Source organism: Falco rusticolus, chromosome Z (assembly GCF_015220075.1).
Source record: "Falco rusticolus isolate bFalRus1 chromosome Z, bFalRus1.pri, whole genome shotgun sequence".
Lineage (NCBI taxonomy): Eukaryota > Metazoa > Chordata > Aves > Falconiformes > Falconidae > Falco > Falco rusticolus.
In genome coordinates this window covers 35,081,184-35,099,748 of record NC_051210.1, presented here as the reverse complement: position 1 = coordinate 35,099,748, position 18,565 = coordinate 35,081,184, and the positions used below count along the sequence as shown (strand labels likewise).

Genomic DNA, 18,565 nt, shown 5'->3' with positions numbered 1-18,565 from the left:
TGGCTAGCAAATGATTCCCCTTGTGGCAGAAACCTTAGGAAAGGACTATGTGCAAAGGAACCAGTGACATCTGTCCTCCAACTTATGCTTCTATAAAAATGGTAAATTTTTAATTAAAAATACAATTCTCTCTTAAAAACCCATGTATTTGTTATTGAGGTAACTGATGTTGTTCCAAAAATAAATGTGTGTCAAAAAACTGTTACCAATTTTCTTTCAATAACAACCTCTAGGTACCATCAACACATAAAGGTAAGAAAGCAATAAAACCATTATTTCATAAGAAATTTATACCATTTTTGTGCCTAGCTGTTGATCTATATAAATGGACTTTATACTGCTAGGCAACATGATTAATATAACAGAAAAGGTGGCAAGAAGTAGGTCAGTATATAGGACCACAGTTCTTCAGCTAAACTCGCATCCCTGCCTCCAACAAGAAGTGTAACCTTCATTCCTCATATTTTGGAGCACTAAATAATGCTGTAACTAGACACAGAAGACAAGAATTATTAGACATTATTCACCCTTAATCTTTACACAAAATTCCCACGACATCTATAGAAATTCCACAGCTGCATAAAACAGAGTAAGGTTCGTGGCAAACACAGCTTTCAGGATTTGCTCTTCAATAAATATCACAAGCATAAGAGAGACAGCAAACGTTAACATTTTATTTGTTTTGAACATATAAAGGCTATAACTCTATGAAACAATTCTTTTAGAGCCATCTTGTGGGGAAAATAAGCAATTTAAAACAACACATGTACTGTAATTGATTTTCTACCAAAAAGATCAGTGCTCAGTATGACATTTTCTAGTACTCTTTTAAAAAAATAAATGTCAGTCACACTGTAAACTTTATACAACATTGTTTAAACCACTGGAACATGAAGGAAGTGCCTTTATGAACAATCATGTGTTAAAAGATTGGTTCTAGATAGAAAAAAAAATATATATCATTAAGTTAAAGATGCTACTTTTCTGTAGAATGCTTTTAGGCCAGACTCTATTCAAACTCCACCCAACTGCAGCCCACAAAAAAAGCACACAAACCTAGAGAAGCTGAGGTTTCTTTCGGCACTCACTTGGCCAAATGAGTAAATAAGATGGAATTATTAGTCTAAAATGGCATAAAAAAATCAATAAATAAATCAAAATATAGTAGTAGATTCAGTACTTGAAGCTGAAAAGCTTTTGTTCTTTAACATTCTTAGCATTATAAATGTATTTAAAGTTTTGGTAATCTTCTGCTAGTTCTGGAGGACTTTGCACCAGTTGTTCACAAAGAATTCATTAAATGACAGTTTTCTGTTTGCGTACACCTAAGTGAAGCAGAGGGTTGGGCAATCCTTTTCAGAATCATCAAAAGTTGTGATGCAGGCTTCACTACCTAAAGCAATCAAACATCAGCTGCTGCTTGATCTATGCATCTTTTCTATGAAGCAAAGTGCCTAAATTTTATCCGAGGGGACAAAAGCGCACATGTAGTCCATGTATCTTAATTGGGTTTAACTTATGCCCTATTAACTACTTAACTTACATAGAACATTACAGTGTTTCACATCACATTTATCCAATACATAATTATTTTCTATTAATACAAAAGTAAAATAGAATGTCACAGAATATGTTTACAATGAAGTGCACAATCAAGAGGTGTCACAGAAATATGCACTTTTTGGAGCTGTTACAATCAGTGTGTAAGTATAGACTAGCAGGCACCTCTGTTAATTTTATTTTTTTAATATAAATAAGGAAATTTGTCAACAAAGGGGTCCTATGGTACCCAAAGCCTCTGACAGCTTTAACTAAACAGAACATACTGGCACCCAGATGTATAATCAGACAATTTTGCTAAGGTAAGCACAAGTATGTCAATTTTTAATTTTACACTTCTACCAAAGAAGGTGTACATGTGCGTTTACAGCTTTTGTTCCTCCATAAAGATGACAATGAGATCCACTTCCTCCACATCCTGTTTAAACTTTGGAAAGGAGCCCTGACTCTGGGGCACTCGCCTTAATGAGATTTTGGATTTCTTTGAATTTTGGATGTTCTTTATCAGCTACCAGCTGCAGCAATATAGCTTCACTAGTAGTAACTATAATTCCAGTACGAGCAAGACGCTGAAAGAGAAAAGAGAGGAGAGAGAATAACGTGAGATACTTGCAAATGCCAATGAGTATACATTTTGTAAAAAAAGATTAATGGTATTTTTAAAAACACCTATTAACAAAAGTATTGCCAATTCCATTCCAGTATTTCTTAGTGGTACTATTTACAAAGCTAGGATGTAAAGTGACTGGTTTTAGACTTCACTGAGGAAAAAGGCTGCCCTGGATTACAAATAAAGGCTTCCTACTTGGACTGGATTCTTTCCCCATGTCAGATTTAATATGCAGAAGACCTACCCACTCCTATATTAAAAACCCTTTCCCCTTGCATTGTCCAAAGCATAGCTTTCTTCACTTCATGCATGTTTGAAAGGCCTGGGGAAAAAGAAAATATCAAGGTCCAAGTTAAAGGCATTAAGCAAGAAACTTAATAGTAACAATTGCTCTTTCAGGGCTTGTTATGTACTAGTACTTCGGTCTTTGGACTACACAGAGCACTAGTACTAACCTGAGGAGACAGAACAAATACCTCTTCCACAGACCTTATAAATCATACTGGCACAACAGCAGCTCCCTTAAACAGACATTTCATTACAGCCTCAGTAACTCCCAAGTTACTTCTCACAGGCTACAGAATAAAAAGCATCACTGCATAGAAAGCAAAACTGAAAGACATCTGCTAGATCTCACAAGTGTGCAACTAAACAGAGCAATGTTTCATGTAGCTCAAACCACAGGACATACTGCATAAAGTTTTTTGACTTTTAAAATTATGGTTGTTCCTATGTAGCAAGTTATTTTTAAGTAAAGGCTGACAACTCCCTGCCCCGCATCAGCTTTCCAGAAATCAATCGTATGCTTTGGCAGTAAAACTCTTCATGGATCCAGCTTTCCCCTCCATCATCCTCATCAGCTGCGTGTTCCACTAAATCTAAGGTGGTTCTGAATGAGCCAAAGGAGGGCAAAAGGCAGAAAAAACAGATACATACAACTTCAGACAGGTTTCAATTGTAGAGAAGATCCGGATTTCTAGGGCAGACATAGATCACTGCTGCCTAGTTGTTCAATTACAAAGCAGTTGACTGGGGAAAAGTTATTAATTTTAGGGGACCAGTACAGTATATGTAACTACGATCTATATAATAATTAACTACGCTAGATTTACTCAAGTCAGTGCTTCCTGCTTGCTACTGGCAGCAAGCCTTGCGATATTCTTAAGTTGAAATAAAGCTGATCACTTCCACTGCTCTCCTACTCTGTACAGCGACACATTTGTTTAAACCACATACACATATAAAAGAGAAAAACAGGAAAATCAGAATACTATGACAATGTTTTCAAGATGTACTTCTCCAGAAATACAAAGTTTTTGCTTTTAACTAGTATGGATGAGAGAAAAAACAGACTCTTGAAGAACCTTGTCATATGAGAAATGTTGATTGACGAAGAGAATGTCTTCTGTTCAGAAGCACAACATACCGTAACATGGCAAAGAAGCTTGCACTGCCTTATACTCTACTTCTGGGACTACATATAATTGATATAATTTTGAGATTAGTGGGAGTGAAGAGATGCATGTGCTAAGCATACTGGCTGATTTTCAAGGAAAGGAAAAGTTTTCTTCGAACAGACAAAGGGAAGCAGCAAGCATGTGGTGCATCCACACCCCAGGAACAAGTAGAACAGAAAAGAAATCCAGCAGGAACAGACTAAACTGGCTCAATCCAAGACCAAACAGTGACGCGAGGCCTCTTCATCAGATAGGGCAGAGATGAAGACCAGTCACAGCCTCGGCCAGTTAGGCTGAATTATTTCATCCATGGAAATGTTGAGGTTTTTTTGGACTCTAGGGTTCTTTTTGATTGCAAGGTTTTGCCTTCTGTCACTTTTAAGCACACAACAGAAGCAGAGACAACTCTTTAGGGTCATCCAGGCAGACATGAAAGCTTTGGCTATCAATTAATTCAAACTGTACTTTCTAGGACAGGAAAAGAAATTTGCATGTTCATCACCAGCACCATCAAAACACATGCTGTGTGAGGGGAAATGGGGAGAACTGAAGGGGTGGGTGGGACCAGATGGGATTTATTTGAGATTGCTGAAGAAGCTGATCGTTACCACTGCAAGGTCGCTCTTTATCATCCTTGAAAGGCCACTGTGAACAGAGGGCGGCTGTGATACTGGGAAAAGGTAAATGTTATACCTCCCAGAAAGGTAAGGAGAAGGATCCAGGGATCCCAGATCAACAACCCTCACCACAACTCACAAGCTATGGAGCAAATTTGCACAAGAGACAATGTCAGACTCTCCTAGAAACCATCAGCTGTACAGTGAGACTAAAGCAGGATTTCCCAGTGCTTTGATATTTTACTGACTTCCCCAAGAACCGTATCATCATGGTCAATCCTGATTACTGACATGCCCAGTACATGTCCCCGTTTCTCTTGGTCTCCTACCTCTTGCCTACTCTAACCCACAGTCCTCAGTAGCATTTTTAAAAGGGGCTCTACAGTGCAAAAAGGAGACAATGTTGGCATGCACAACCACAGAGAAGGAGGAGTTACTGCCATATAACTGGCTAGCTCATCACAGGAAGCCAGTAAATGTTCCCTGAATCATATTTTAATGATAGCTACTTAAGGGAACACAGCAAAATGTTTTCTTTGTGCTCAGTGAGAAAACATTGCAGAGACACGCTTAAAAGTTACCTAAAACAGACCAGTTTTCCTGGATTACCGCTTTTGCAACCAAACACACTTTTAAGATGACTGATACCTTTCTGATCAGAAAGAAAAACAAACCTAGCTAGTCACTGCTTTAACCTCTCTTACACTGAACCACCTTCCACACCTGCAGACACAGTGTAAGTGATAATCAGACATACAAAGAGTTATACAATAAGGCAAACACATTTCAGCTCTTCCATACTTGTTTTGTCTACTACTGCTGTAACACCACATTGACCTGGGAAGTCCGTGATCTCAGTCATTCCCGCACTCTGTGTGCGTCACTTCGCTTTACATGACGGATGACATTAAGCTTCCATTTAATCAAAGTCATGGGTTTCATCAAATGGTATATGCTGGTGATTTCCCTTTAGCCTTTAATTCTCTTATTCAGGAGAAACAGAAGAAATTTCAATTTCCAAATAGCTGTTAGGGCCTGAGGTAAAAATTGCAGTACTTAACGTATATATCAGTTTTTTATTTCCAGCAGTGATGCCTGTAGGTAAGTTAAAGTACACTATCAAAAAAATCTGTTTGCATGAATTTGCTACCACATAGTTGTGCTTTTAAATCTTCTTGTTACATTTATCTCCATTTTCTCAACATTTAGTTAGACTAAGCTCCTAAGAAAGGGGTGGGGGGAAGTCTTTACTATAATCACAGTGTCTTGAGATTAAGTTTTAATTTGCACTGATGAGGAAGAGCAGAGGGAGGGAGAGTCATACAAGAAGGAGATCTGAACAGGATCACTTACTATTTTACATTGCATTTCAAGGAATTTCAACAGCAGAACAAATACTGTTTGGAACAACAGAACCAAAAGGTCTGTAGAACTTTAACTCTGCTGTACAGGTAACACTCCACAAGAAAATATCCTAAAATGCTAATGGTTATAGAGAGTAACCTAGACTGCACAAAACAATCATTTTTAAAATCCAAGCATCCCAAACCGGGTTCCACATATTAAATCATAACTCAGGGAGCCAAAATAGGACAGTAATCCTTCTCCACCCTGAAGGTACTCTGAGAATCAGAGCATTAACTTCTTCTCAAGTCTACATCTGTCCACTGCTTATTGTCCTTAGAAATTCCTTGTTACCTTACAGTAAGCAGGGAAATTAACATACAGACCCAAGATGGAGAAAGCCTTGACTAGGACACTTACCTCAAGAGCAAACATCCTGTCCATCATACTTCTTGATGAGGTGGCATCAGCTACGATATGAACTTCTAGACCTCTGCCAATTAATTCCAGTGCTGTTTGCTGGATGCAAACATGAGTCTACATGGGAAAATCAAAAGGCAAAAACCCCACTAACAAACCATTATTATAAAACATGAATAGCACAATGCCAAATTAATAAGGGTGCAAACACGTTCCTTTCTACCCCTAGAATTACTCAATGTGGGGTTTAAATGCCAATGAAGCTCGAAACTACAGTCTGCAGTTTACAAATAGCTAATTTCAATTTTTATTATAATATCAAAGGCAAGTAACACAAGAATAATTTAATCTGTTATGACATCTGAGCTCTAAGCAATATATAGACTTTTTTTTTAATTACACAAAGCAATTACACAATACTGTAATTAATACTAACGCAACAGACATTACCATAAAACAGCGTAAGAATGACAAGGCACATACTTCTACTCCAAAAAGTACAACGCTGCGGACTCCAGGGATCTCTGCTAATGCTGCTTCAACTTCTGGCAACACCATCGAAAACTTTGTTTTGGGAAGCACAAGTTTAGCTCCTGTTAAATCAATTTCTTGCACAGTGCTGCCAAGACCTTTAGGATACTGTTCAGTTACAATAACTGGAATTCCTAAGAGCCGTGCACCTTGGAGCTGCAAGGGGGCATGGAAGAAAGTGTACAAGAAAAGACATTACTGAAGAACAATAGCGACACTATTATTGCCTGAAACTGAACAACCAGTAAACTAGCTATGTATGAAATAATAATTGACATGTGTGATCAGAAGTCACAACAAGAAAAAAAGCAAAAGCCATACCAGTCGTTGGCCCACGCTGATGATATCCCCAAAATACTTGATGGCAGGCCGGAATCGCTCTTGCATATCACAACAGAAAAACACAGTGCTTGAGGGTGTCAGGTTGCCCAAAGTAGTCATCTGAAAAACAAAATAATGTTTTCCATGGCAGTGACAACCCTTTCAGAAAAGCAGCAAAATGAAAAAGTCTGCAATGCCTCTGCCAGGTAACAGATTTATATATCACTTTAAGTCAATTCTTTAAAGTTTTTCAAGCCTGATTTTGGTATGTTTCTAAATTCAGATGAATGGCCAATACTGAGCAGTATAGTACAGTCATCAATAGGTAATCAAGATTTTTATTAAGTGGGAGACACAAGTCCATGTAAATGTATATGGAAACTTCTCAACCCTGAAGCAGGATGGAGAAGCGTACTGCCTAAAGTAGTGTGAAAAAAAAAAAAAAAAAGTACTAAACAGCAAAATTACATTCCTCAAATTCATTTTTAAATCCACAGCTCCTGGAACTGAAAATAAATCAGGATACATTAAAGTTAAAAAAAAAAAAAAAAAAGTCAAGACTTCCACTTGTTTTCAATGCTGTAGGTACACATATTTTCAACAGTTTCATTGTGTGGACAGTTTGTATGTGACATCTTCTAGCAGAAGTCTGATGAAAAGTCCAAAGGCTAGAACAAAACCAAAGAAGCTTATCAGTATTATGACCAGAAACTGAACTGAACACATTTTAATGATAACAATAATCTCCCAGACTTCCCCTTGTACAGTCTATCAAGTGGAGCAGAAGGGAAGGGTAAGAGAAAAAGAAATCAAAGATTGCATTTGCTCATGCTTTGAAAGAGTGCTTTGTACTTGTGTGAAATTACTTGTACGACCTGCAAAAGCAAAGGATAAGGCTTCAGCTGGAGGCTACAGGGAAAGAAAGCAGCTACATACTATCATTTAGTTGTAAGGCAACTCAAGAGCAACTACATTCATTCAGGAGCTTTTCAGCAGACTGATAAATCAAATTGAATAAACCGTTTCTGGGAAGTAGCCATTACCTGTATATACTTCATTTTCTGCAAACTGAGGTTGTGATGTTTTAAATCAAAACAAAATTACAAAATCTGTAAAATAGTATATTTTGGAAGAACAGAGATGTATCTGGTTTATGTGGCAAGGTTTTGGTAGCGAGGGGAGGCTGCAGGGGTGGCTTTTGTGAGAAGATGACAGAAGCTGCCCCATGTCAGACAGAGCCAGTGCCAGCTGGCTCCAAGACAGATTTGTTGCTGACCAAAGCTGAGCTCATCAGCGATGCTGGTGGTGCCTCTCTGATAACATATTGTAAGAAAAGGTAAAAAAACCCACTGTGCAACTGCAGCTGGGAGAGAGGAGAATACGTGAGAGCAACAGCTCTGCAGACACCCAGGTCAGTGCAGAAGGAGGCAGAAGGTGCTCCAGGCACCAGAGCATGCATTCCCCTGCAGCCCATGGCAAAGACCATGGTGAGGCAGGCCATCCCCCTGCAGCCCTTGGAGGTCTGTGGTGGAGCAGATACCCACCTGCAGCCCATGGAGAACCGCACACCAGAGCAGGTGGATGTGCCTGAAGGAGGCTGTGACCCTGTGGAGAGACCCCATTGGAGCAGTCTCCTGGCAAGACTTGTGGCCCCATGGAGAGGAGCCCACACTGGAACAGGTTTGCTAGCAGGACACGTGACACTGCAGGGACCCACACTGCAGCAGTCTGTTACTGAAGGGCTGCCCCCCATGGAAGGGAGCCACGCTGGAGCAGTTCATGAAGAACTGCAGCCCATGGGAAGGACCCACATTTGAGAAGTTTGTGAAGAACTATTTCCCATGGGAGGGACCCCACACTGGAGCAGGACAAGGGTGTGAGGAGGAATTTGGGGCAGAGATGGAAGTGTTATGAACTGACCACAGTCCCCACTCCCCATCCTTCTGTGCCACTTGCATGGAGGAGGTAGGGAAGTCAGGAGTGAAGCTGAGCCTGGGAAGAAGGAAGGGGTGGGGGGAACGTGTTTTTTACATTTGTTCTGATTTCTCATTATTCTACTCTGTTATTGATTGACAATAAACTGATTTCCCCAAGTCAAGTCTGTTCTGCCTGTGAGAGTAACTGGTAAATGATCTCCCTGCCCTTACCTTGACCCTTAAGCTTTTTGGCATATTTTCTCCGCCTGTCCTGTCGAGGAGGTGGAGCAATGGAGCAGCTTGGTAGGTAGCTGGTGGCCAGCCAAGGTCAACTCACCACAAGGGAACTGGGAATCCTTAAATATTAGTCCCAAATTTTTCACCACGTCTCCTGAGTGAAACGCTTTTGATCTCAATTCCCAAGACTAAAAAGCTACAGTAACAGCCACGCTCAACCATACAGAATGGCCTGTTCAAATTGTTGTGAAAATTACCTGTGTGTTACGTTTGTAAATGCTTGTGTGCTTGTAAACCACAGTTCTTCCTGTCCTTGTGGATGAAACAACAATACTATTAGCACAACCAGTTACAAAGGCAAATGCAGATACATCCATAAAGCAGATGTTTTTAGCACGGGACCAACCCACTAATGCCACAGGAAGACAGATGAGCATCACTGCAAGCATAAGGGAAGTTTTTCACTAGGAAGGTATAGCTGCACTGAAACAGATGGTGGGATCTCCATCCTTGGAGGCTTTCAGCACTGGGCAAAGAAACAGCTGATTTGATCAAGAATTGGCTTTGCATAGGAGTTAGGGAAGGCAGCCACTAGATATCTCTTCCAAACAACACTTCTGCAATTCTACACCATGTATAAATGAGGCCTGGGACCAAGAATGCTTGAAACTAAAATCGAATAACTGCCTCGTTCTTGAACACCATCTACCTGCATGCTCGAACAATGCAGAAGCCAGTCAGTGGGAAGTACTAACGTACAATTCAACATCACAGTGAGCACCTACTGTGATCCACTAACTCTGGCACTTAGTATCATCAGAACAGTCAATCACCACGTTTAACTTTCCTACCACTCAGCAGCCAAATCGGGTAACTGAAATAGACAATAAGTGTGCCTCCTACTCAGAAAACGTGTCATTTGTCTTGGCATTTACATGGCAAGAAAAGACCATTATTTTCTTCTAGAAATCATTTCATCACTTCGTTTCTTTAAGATCACTTCAAACTACTGCAGACTGTAGAGTGGCCTACGTGGAGTTAGTCTACAGCCTTAGGATACACCTTCCTATACAAAGGCAGTGAATGGCACAACCATCCTTAGCAGAGGAACTAGTATGAATGGACCAGGAAGGCCTTCAAGAGCTGCACAGTCTGCCTCTGCCTAAGGATGAGCCAAACACAAATATTCTTCACAGACAGCTAACTGGTGTGACCCATCAGCAACACACAATTTACAGGGCTCCTATACGATTCATCCCACAGCTCTCTTATCTTACTTTGCAGTGTTTTCTCACCCACAGGTCCTTTGCTGTTGTTGAAAAGTGTTACTTCCAGTTCTGTCCATGGTGGATTTGAAACACAACAGCATTGCTGTGTGTTCGTATGTATAACCATGCACAAACCTATTACCACATGTCAAGACTCAGATTTGGTCTCCCTTTAGTCCTTCCCCTCCCTTATTCTAAAACATAGCTAACAGTTTCAATCCTTCCTCCTACAACTCAATTTTCACTGCCCTCTCTGGGGTGCTTTCCAAATTGCAGTCTACAGCGAGGCATCCCATACTACTATAACAGTAGTATTTCTCTGCTATTAATACTTCTAGGCACTACCACACCCCCAGAGAAGATTGGTCAATTCACAGCCCTTGCAGACCTTGTTCAATTTGTACTTTCCAGTAGACTGTTTGCTCTTTTCATAATTGATGATACTTAAGACTCCTGAGGTGCATTTTAACCTCAAAATCATCCCTTGAACTCTCCCTCATCTTTTATTTGCATATTTGATTATTTCTACCTTAGCATAGAAATGATTTCTAGCTTTGTTGCTTCCATTTTGCACTGCATTTTATTTCATCTTGTTTCTCCAACTTGCCGTGGAAAGCCTGAGTTCTGTTCTCTCAGATGCTAGCAGCTGCTCTCAGCTTGGCGTCTTCCGCAAAAACAGTATTTGCCCTAAGTTTCAGCAATGACATGGATGGCAGAATATTTACAAACAGTGGATTCAGAACAGATCTTACAGAGCCCAACTGAATAGTATTCTGATTTGATAGTGAAGCATGGAAGAAAACTGACTGTCTTTCTAGCTAGGAAGCATCCTCATTACAGACTTCCACTGAAACCACAATCCCATGAGTTTCTGTCAAACATCACAGGTAACTGGAACAACAGCCTTATATCTGCTTTCCTCTGCTATCAAGTTGGTTTAGTATGATTTAATTTATGCCTTCAGTTTAACAACAGCAGCACTCTAAAAAAAAAAAAGTTGCATCAACTATGTATTTGCTAAATAAAAGCTTTTACAAAATCTAATACAAATATTTCCTATACTGATTTTAGTATTTATTTCTGATTAACATGCAGTCTCAATCAAACCATGCAACGCATATCAGAACAAGAAGGAACCAGAAGAAATAGATGGCACGATCAAAAAATCAACACTTCCTAGTATTACTAGGAATAGCAGATGTGGGAAAGATGGAGTGCAGCTAAAAGCAGTTTGAAATTAAATTTCATATAGTAGCTGACGTAGTCCATAAATAAACTCACAGAAGTAACTACTACATATAAAAGAGTTTCCATTTACTGGTTCTTCACTGTGCCACATAAATCCTACTACTCACTTGCTCTCATATAACAGACATGGGACACCTCCACGTCACACATGCCTTGGCAGCAAAAAAATGTGTCTGCTCTGTTCCAGTGTTGTACCCTACCGGTAAGCTGGGGTGGGGGTAAACCTACAGTCAAACATGAAACCCTGGGCTGGCACACCAGTACCTGTGCGCTTTCACTCCAAGGAAATGCAGGCAGGGCAAGGATGGTGAGCCACTGCAGCCACATGGTACCTGTCCGAATCCACCCCAAACAGAATATCTACTCAGCCAGCACATCATTAAACAACTTAAATTTAAAACAAAAAAAAAAAAACCAAACCAAAAAACTATCACCTGAAGTTTCCCCAGGCAGTATATAAGCTTCTCCATTTGTTGCCTCACCCGCTCAGTTATTAACCAGGACTTCCTTCCCTCCAGCTGGAAGTTATCCACAGCACAACCAGAATAGGTACATCAGATGGACATGTAATCTGATGCAGCTCTTTTACCCAGCTAGAGAAGTCATCCCTAGGACCTTGTCCAGACCAGGATTTAAATGTATGCTGTCAAGAGCCACAGACAGCTTTAAATCCTACTCCAGAAAAGGGCTAGGTGGGAAAGGACAGGTGTTTTTTCACATCTATTTCATCTCTGCTGATTATTATTAATCATACAAAATCTGACTGTGATGAAGTACTGTAATTACAGAATCAGCTTTACAAATATATTGACATATACTGGCTTTTTACCTGTACGTCCTCTATTCAAAGTTCAGGAAAGCATTACACACACAAAAAACAATTTTCCCCCCGTATTTGTTATGAACAAGGAAGCAGAGAAATAATCCCATGTGACATCACTAGCCACCCAAACCCTCTTGCCGGGGTTACCCACCAAAAGGGCAGAGCAGAGGACCTCGCAGCTTTGGTATTTCAAGGATGGCATTTAAAACACAACAATGAAAAGCAGCTCGCTATCCTATTTTCTTCTCCTGTATTTCAAGGGAAAAATAGGTTACAAGTGTCTCAGTTTAGAAATATAAATATTTATTTTATGCTAAGCCAAAGTGCAGCCTTTTACATGTAATTCAGCATTTTAAAAGGACAGATTTAGTTAGGTAAGTACATGACGGTCATATAATTAAGACAGTACAAAATTCTTCATCAAAATCCAAAACAATCAAAATGCTTGCTACAGAGTAAAGATATACAAACAAGGAGTCTGGATTTGAAAAAACCTCTCTCAATATTTTCAGTCCTTTTTTCTCCTTCTTTAGGGTTCCCAGTGCTGGTTGTTTTTTGGTTTTTGTTTTGTTTTTTAAATATTTATTTAGAAACACTGTAATGTATCAGAATTTATAATTACACCTTTGGGGGAAAATGTAAACAACTCCCCTCATCTGACTCGTATCCTACAATCTACGCTTTGCCTTTTCCTGATTTTCAGAAAATGGATTTAGGCTCCTGAGTTAATGTTACTTCGATTTTCAAAGCATCTGAATGCAGCAATATGGATACATGTAAAAAGACTGAAAATCTGTGTACAAATAGTTCTACTTTATTTACCTGTCTCTCAGCAACAATTAAGTATCATTCTGCAAGCAGCTTTCTGCAAGAACAATATGCTTGAGAGATCAACCTGTCTTTTAAAAACACCCTGAAGCAGAGGTGCTTTAGGCAATGATTTCAGTAATAATAAATTTACCCTTTCAGCTTTAGCATCTTCAGGTTACAAGTTTTTAAAAGCAGAGCACAAGTACTGCTGCAGAGAAGTCACCTTGAAGTTATGACAATGACTGTGAAATAGCCTCTCTCGGGCACAGATTCGAATGCTGTCTGAACTCCTCTATTACACAGCTGTAATAAGCATAACTGTCATGTCTTCTAGTATCTCCAAAATGTTTTTTCTTACTGCTTCTCTCCTCCAAAGGCAGCTACAACAGTTACAGCAAAACACAACAGTTTTAACAGCACTATTTAACTGCAATTAGAGTTAGAAGAGGTTAAAGTGGTTCTGCATTTCCCCACCCCCACGATAAATAATATTCTGTTAAAACTTTTAAAACACATAAAATCCACAAAAAGCAGATGGCTCCCTTCTGCTAGCACTCAGTCCCTCAAGTTGCAAGCAAATGCTCTTCTCACCAGTTAGGAGAGGCCAAAGGAAAAGTCCCTCCTCACTGCAAGCCTGTGACTGTGGAGTTTCAAGAGCAGCAGCCAGGCTGAACATCAGGGTTTATACTGCATCCCACCAGCCTGCCTGACCCTGGGTGGCCATTAAAAGTTCAAGTGGCTGTTTCGCACCAGGACAGCTAAACCAAACTAATGTATGTATATGAGCACAGTACAAAGGCCTAAATATAACTAGAAAGCAAGTGCCCCTGCACAGATCGAGCCTTGAACTGAGCTGCGTGGAGTGGCTTTCCAAGGGCAGCATATGGTGCTTTCTCTGTGAGATTACTGCCCCCCTCAACTGCAGGGACAGGAAATCGAAAACAACCCTGTCAAACACCATTTGGCACTGATATTTCTTGAGCTATTGCAACATAAGTCATCCTTCCATGAAAGGTTTGCCCAGGAATCAAAACAGAAGGATCTCGTTCCAGAGACCACGGAACCTACTGCTCTATGGGTTAAAATGACACACCTAATTAAACACATACAGATATTTCATAAAGCACACGCATAAAAAATACTGAAATTACTGTCTAGGGATATGGATGCTAGTATCTGAATCTTAATTTTAAACTAAACATATCTTTCCAAATACACATCTTAATCACATCAGTGAGCAAAGGTCATCCCTCTTGAAAGACACGTCCAAAATGGTATTTCAACTGACTATGCCACACGCAGAGTTGACAAACCTATTTTATATGTAACTGCAGATAAAACACGGGGGAGGGGGGAAGCAGGGAAGGCACACAATAATGGCAGTGCATGAATCAACATACAGAAAGAAAGTATAATCTTCCCATCAGTAAATCCTAAAGGTTTTTAAAAGCCCATCTGTGACTGTACCAGACCAAATGTTCCCCGAACAAGTGATCTCTGAGCACCTGCCGGTGGCTTAAGGCAAGCTGACTGACACTGTTGTGCTGTCTCTAACTCATTCTCAGCTGCTGAAGCAAATCAAGGAGATAACAAAAATAATACACAAGTACCATATTTTTAATATCAAGAGTTGCTATTGTCACGGAATTGCAACAGTATTAATGAAAACGGCTGATCGGTTAGGCAATTAGTGCATTAAATATTGGTTCATCCTGAATCCCTGCAGTCACTTAAAGCTGCATAATGCCTCTGCACCCTGGGATCCTTCCATGTCTCAACACTGACCTTTTACACTGAGATATGTCCTGCTACAATGCTTGGGCTGCATTTATAGTTTCAGAGCAGAAGCCATCTGCAAGAGTCTTTGCAAAACAGTGATCTGCACGCACAAATAAGAAACAAAATTCTGACCTGTGCCACTGTTGCACGCCCGGATTACACAAATTCTGCTTAACACGCATACCAACTCATTTTGCAAGTTGGAGAGACTGTCCTTTCCAGGTTCTCTGGCTGGGCAACCATCCATTCTGTTTGCAATGCACAAAGGAGAAAGATTTTAAACTGAATACGATGAGTGATGAAATGTGTAATAAATTACAAAACAAGTTATTAAACTGGTTTGGTCTTCTTAACCACTCTTTCCACACACAGAGTTCAGGAAAGGCCAAAAGTCTCCAAAAGCATCCTTGAGGTACACTCTAAGTGAAAGGCCACCTTGAGAGTCTATGGGTTCGAGACACTACGATTAAGCAGGGTTTACAAACAGTGTGAATTAGGTTGTTTCTGCAAACATAAAGAGAAGATGAGCAATGTTTCAGTTTTTAGGACATCACTTTGTCAACTTATTAGTAATGCTGGCTCAAAACCCTAAAGCCTCTTAATTATAAGTGAAGAAGAATGTTCTGAATTAAACCAGTAACCGTATTGTGTTTTGGTTTTTTTTCTTTGGTTAGTTGTTTGTACTTTTTAAAAATTGAATTTGTTGCTGGAGAAAGGAAGAAGTGATTTTGCTTTGAGCGTAACTATCACAGCATGACTGACACGAATCTCCAGTGTGCATAAAGATATCTTAGTATGAAACACACGTACTGTATCTGTCTGGCAGTCTGGTTTCCCTGTTCACGGCCACAAAACCTGTGAGTTACGAACGTGTAAATGGGAAAGCACTTTTTGAGGCAAGAAGGGATACAGAAATCTTAGGAACCTACGAGCTGTGTGACCCAGCTCTGGCAGAGCCCACTTCAGGGGCACCCTTTGAGTTTCTACCTAGCAGCATTACCTCCGGCTAAGGCCGGGTACCACCGGCCGCTTGCTTTAAAGGAGAAGCGTTGATTGTCTCAGGCACCAGGCTATCTTCCCGTCGGCGGGGCCACGCAAGCGGTGACTCGCTGCAGCAGAACCCGGTTACCACCCGCATGCGGCGCGGAGCGCACCTGCCTAGCCGCATCAGTCAAACAAAAGTTTCCCCGAAGAAGAGTCCGTGGGGGCGGGCTGCCCCGGCGGGATCCTCCGGCCGCCGCTTCTCCCGGAGGGCTCCGGGGGAGGCCGGGCAGCCGCGGCCGGCGGCGGGACGGGGCTGCCCGCCCCCACACACACCTGTGGCGGCCAGCGCTACCCGCCGTCGGGTCTCACCTGTATCTGCAGCGGCACCAGGCGCACCTTGCAGCGCTCGCTGACCAGGAAGCCCTTCGGCAGGTCTATGTACTGGCTCCACTCCTCGGCGAAGAGCTGCACCACAAACTTACGGTGCATGTCTATCTGGTCCCCGTAGAGGCTGAGGAACTTCTGGATCAGCAGCTCGTAGCCGGCGCCGTGGGGCACGCTGGAGGGCCGCGCAAAGACGGAAAAGCAGAAGAGGACGGGCACCGAGCCGCCGCCCGCCGGCGAGCAACCCCCGCCGCCCAGCGCAGCGGCCGGCTCCGCCGCCGCCATCTTCAGGGGCAGCCGCGCCGATCCCCGCCAGCTCGCTGCGGCCCGCGCCGCCGCTCCTCCCCCCCCCCGCCGCCTCCTCCCCCCGGCTGGGCGGGCGGCGCCGGCCCTTCCCAATCCCGGCCGCGGCTGCCGCCGTTCCTCCTCCTCGCCATGGGGCCCGGCCCTGCCCCGAGAGCCCTCGGAGGTGGGCGCGCCGCCGGGGCGCCGCCGCCGGGCGGGCGTTACTTCTGCCGCCGCTCCCCCTGGGCGGGCGAGTGCCTCCCCCTCGGGCGGGCGGCGCCGGGAGCGGCCCCTCACGCCAGCGCCCGCCCGCGGCCGGAGCGTCCCGGAGCGGCGGAGGCGCCTCCCGCCGGGGGCAGCCCCGCCGCAGCTGTCGCCGCCGCCCGGCAGGGCGTTGCTGGCCGGGGCGCCCCACACCGCCGCCCAGCTGGCGGCAGAGCCTGCTGCGGCGAAGGGGGGGCGTGCGGCCGGGAGCCGCGGCGCTCTGTCGGGCGGGGGGCGGGAGCGGAGCGGGGCAGCCGGGCCGGGCCGCGCCCCGCGGAAGCTGGGGAGGAACCTGTTGACAGGGCCCGGAACACGCCGGGTGGCTACCGAGTGTGGTACGGCCCAGCTCTGCGCCCGCACGGGGAACGGCTGTTCGCTCTCCCGGTGCCGAAACCGGCTGCAGAGTCGAGCCGGAGCCTTGCTTCGGGAGCGTCGGTCTCCGAGCAGCTGCTGCGCGCCGAGGCTCTCAGCCTGCAGCAGCATCCACAGATGAGAAGCGAGCAGGTTGCAGTGCATGCCCACATTTTATCCTTCCCAGCTTTGTGTTCCCCACAAAATTGCCAGAATCGTTAACCTTTTTTTTTTTTTTTCCCCTCACCGCAAGTGACTGGCAGCTGGAAGCATTGCCCATATTTTTGCCATAATTAGGAGATTTTCTCTTGCACTTCAGTGTGCTTGGGCGAAGGGATCCCACTGGTGTGTTACACTCATAGAAAGGAAATGCTCTCCGTTAAAAGCAAGTGGATGTTTTCATGTGCCGTCCAAGGCAGTGGCACCACCAGCAAGTTTAATGGATGGCTGCCTGGCTGAATGCCAACAAGCTGAAGCTTAAAGCTGTTCTCATGTCAGAACTCTTGAGCTGTCATGTTAAATGACAGTATTATATTTTCACTAGGTGGTGGTGTGGGTTTTTTTCCCAGAATATACATTGCTGTTACTGATTTCAAAATTCCAAGTGTAAGGAGCCTTTCACAGTTGTACATTTACACGCTTATATATCTATACACATACACACACTCACTAGGCACTGAAGCAGCCTGAAGTGATTATTTTATACACTCCCCAAGAAGCAAATGCGTGATGGCTTCTGCACGTTACAGGGAAAACATGCAAATTTTGCTGTGTCTAGGCAGAAATTACGCAAACTAAGGCCTTAGAAGGCTTCAATTACAAGTCTAAAATACGCATTGATTCTGCCTTCTTGTTCTGCCAGTGGCTTCATACAGAGCTTGCACCTTGTTTCCAAAGGAGGTAGTGGCAATCTGATTGTACTCCGTCTAACTGAACACATCTCTGTGATTAAAAATACTTTCTAAAGAGTGAAAATAACAGAGATCCTTTCCATCTGACTTCGGTTTAAACATTTGATCCTGTCCTGTCTGTGACAAAATTTATCTGAAAAAAAAAAAGCAATTTTCACCTCTAGAAATACATATATAAATGTTCAGTGTATATACAACTCTGTTTCACCTGCTAACTATAAAAATATTCAGCAGCCAGGGTTCCGGGCTTATTTTAATTATTTGTCCATGCTTACTGTTCTGCTGATTTAATTTATGAATACAGCTGATCATTAATGCTGTTACAGGACAGGCATACAGGGTGATCAGTTTTATGGCCCAGTCATTAGCTGACTTGAGTTAATTAGTGTTTTCCAAGAGAAAAGTGAGAAATTCCATACTCAATGAATTCTATTTGTTTTCTGGG

General features: G+C 42.6%; 1 protein-coding gene across 1 annotated transcript; it reads right to left on the bottom strand.

Annotated features, from left to right (window-relative positions):
* Positions 1-647: 647 nt before the first annotated feature.
* ISOC1 (isochorismatase domain containing 1) lies at positions 648-16,631 on the bottom strand. Its single transcript, XM_037374001.1, has 5 exons — positions 16,295-16,631; positions 6,861-6,980; positions 6,492-6,695; positions 6,009-6,125; positions 648-2,129 (listed from the first exon to the last, which is right to left on the bottom strand). The coding sequence occupies exons 1-5, from the start codon at positions 16,592-16,594 to the stop codon at positions 1,983-1,985; spliced, it is 888 nt and encodes a 295-aa protein (XP_037229898.1). The 5' UTR covers positions 16,595-16,631; the 3' UTR covers positions 648-1,982.
* Between the last annotated feature and the right edge of the window lie 1,934 nt (positions 16,632-18,565).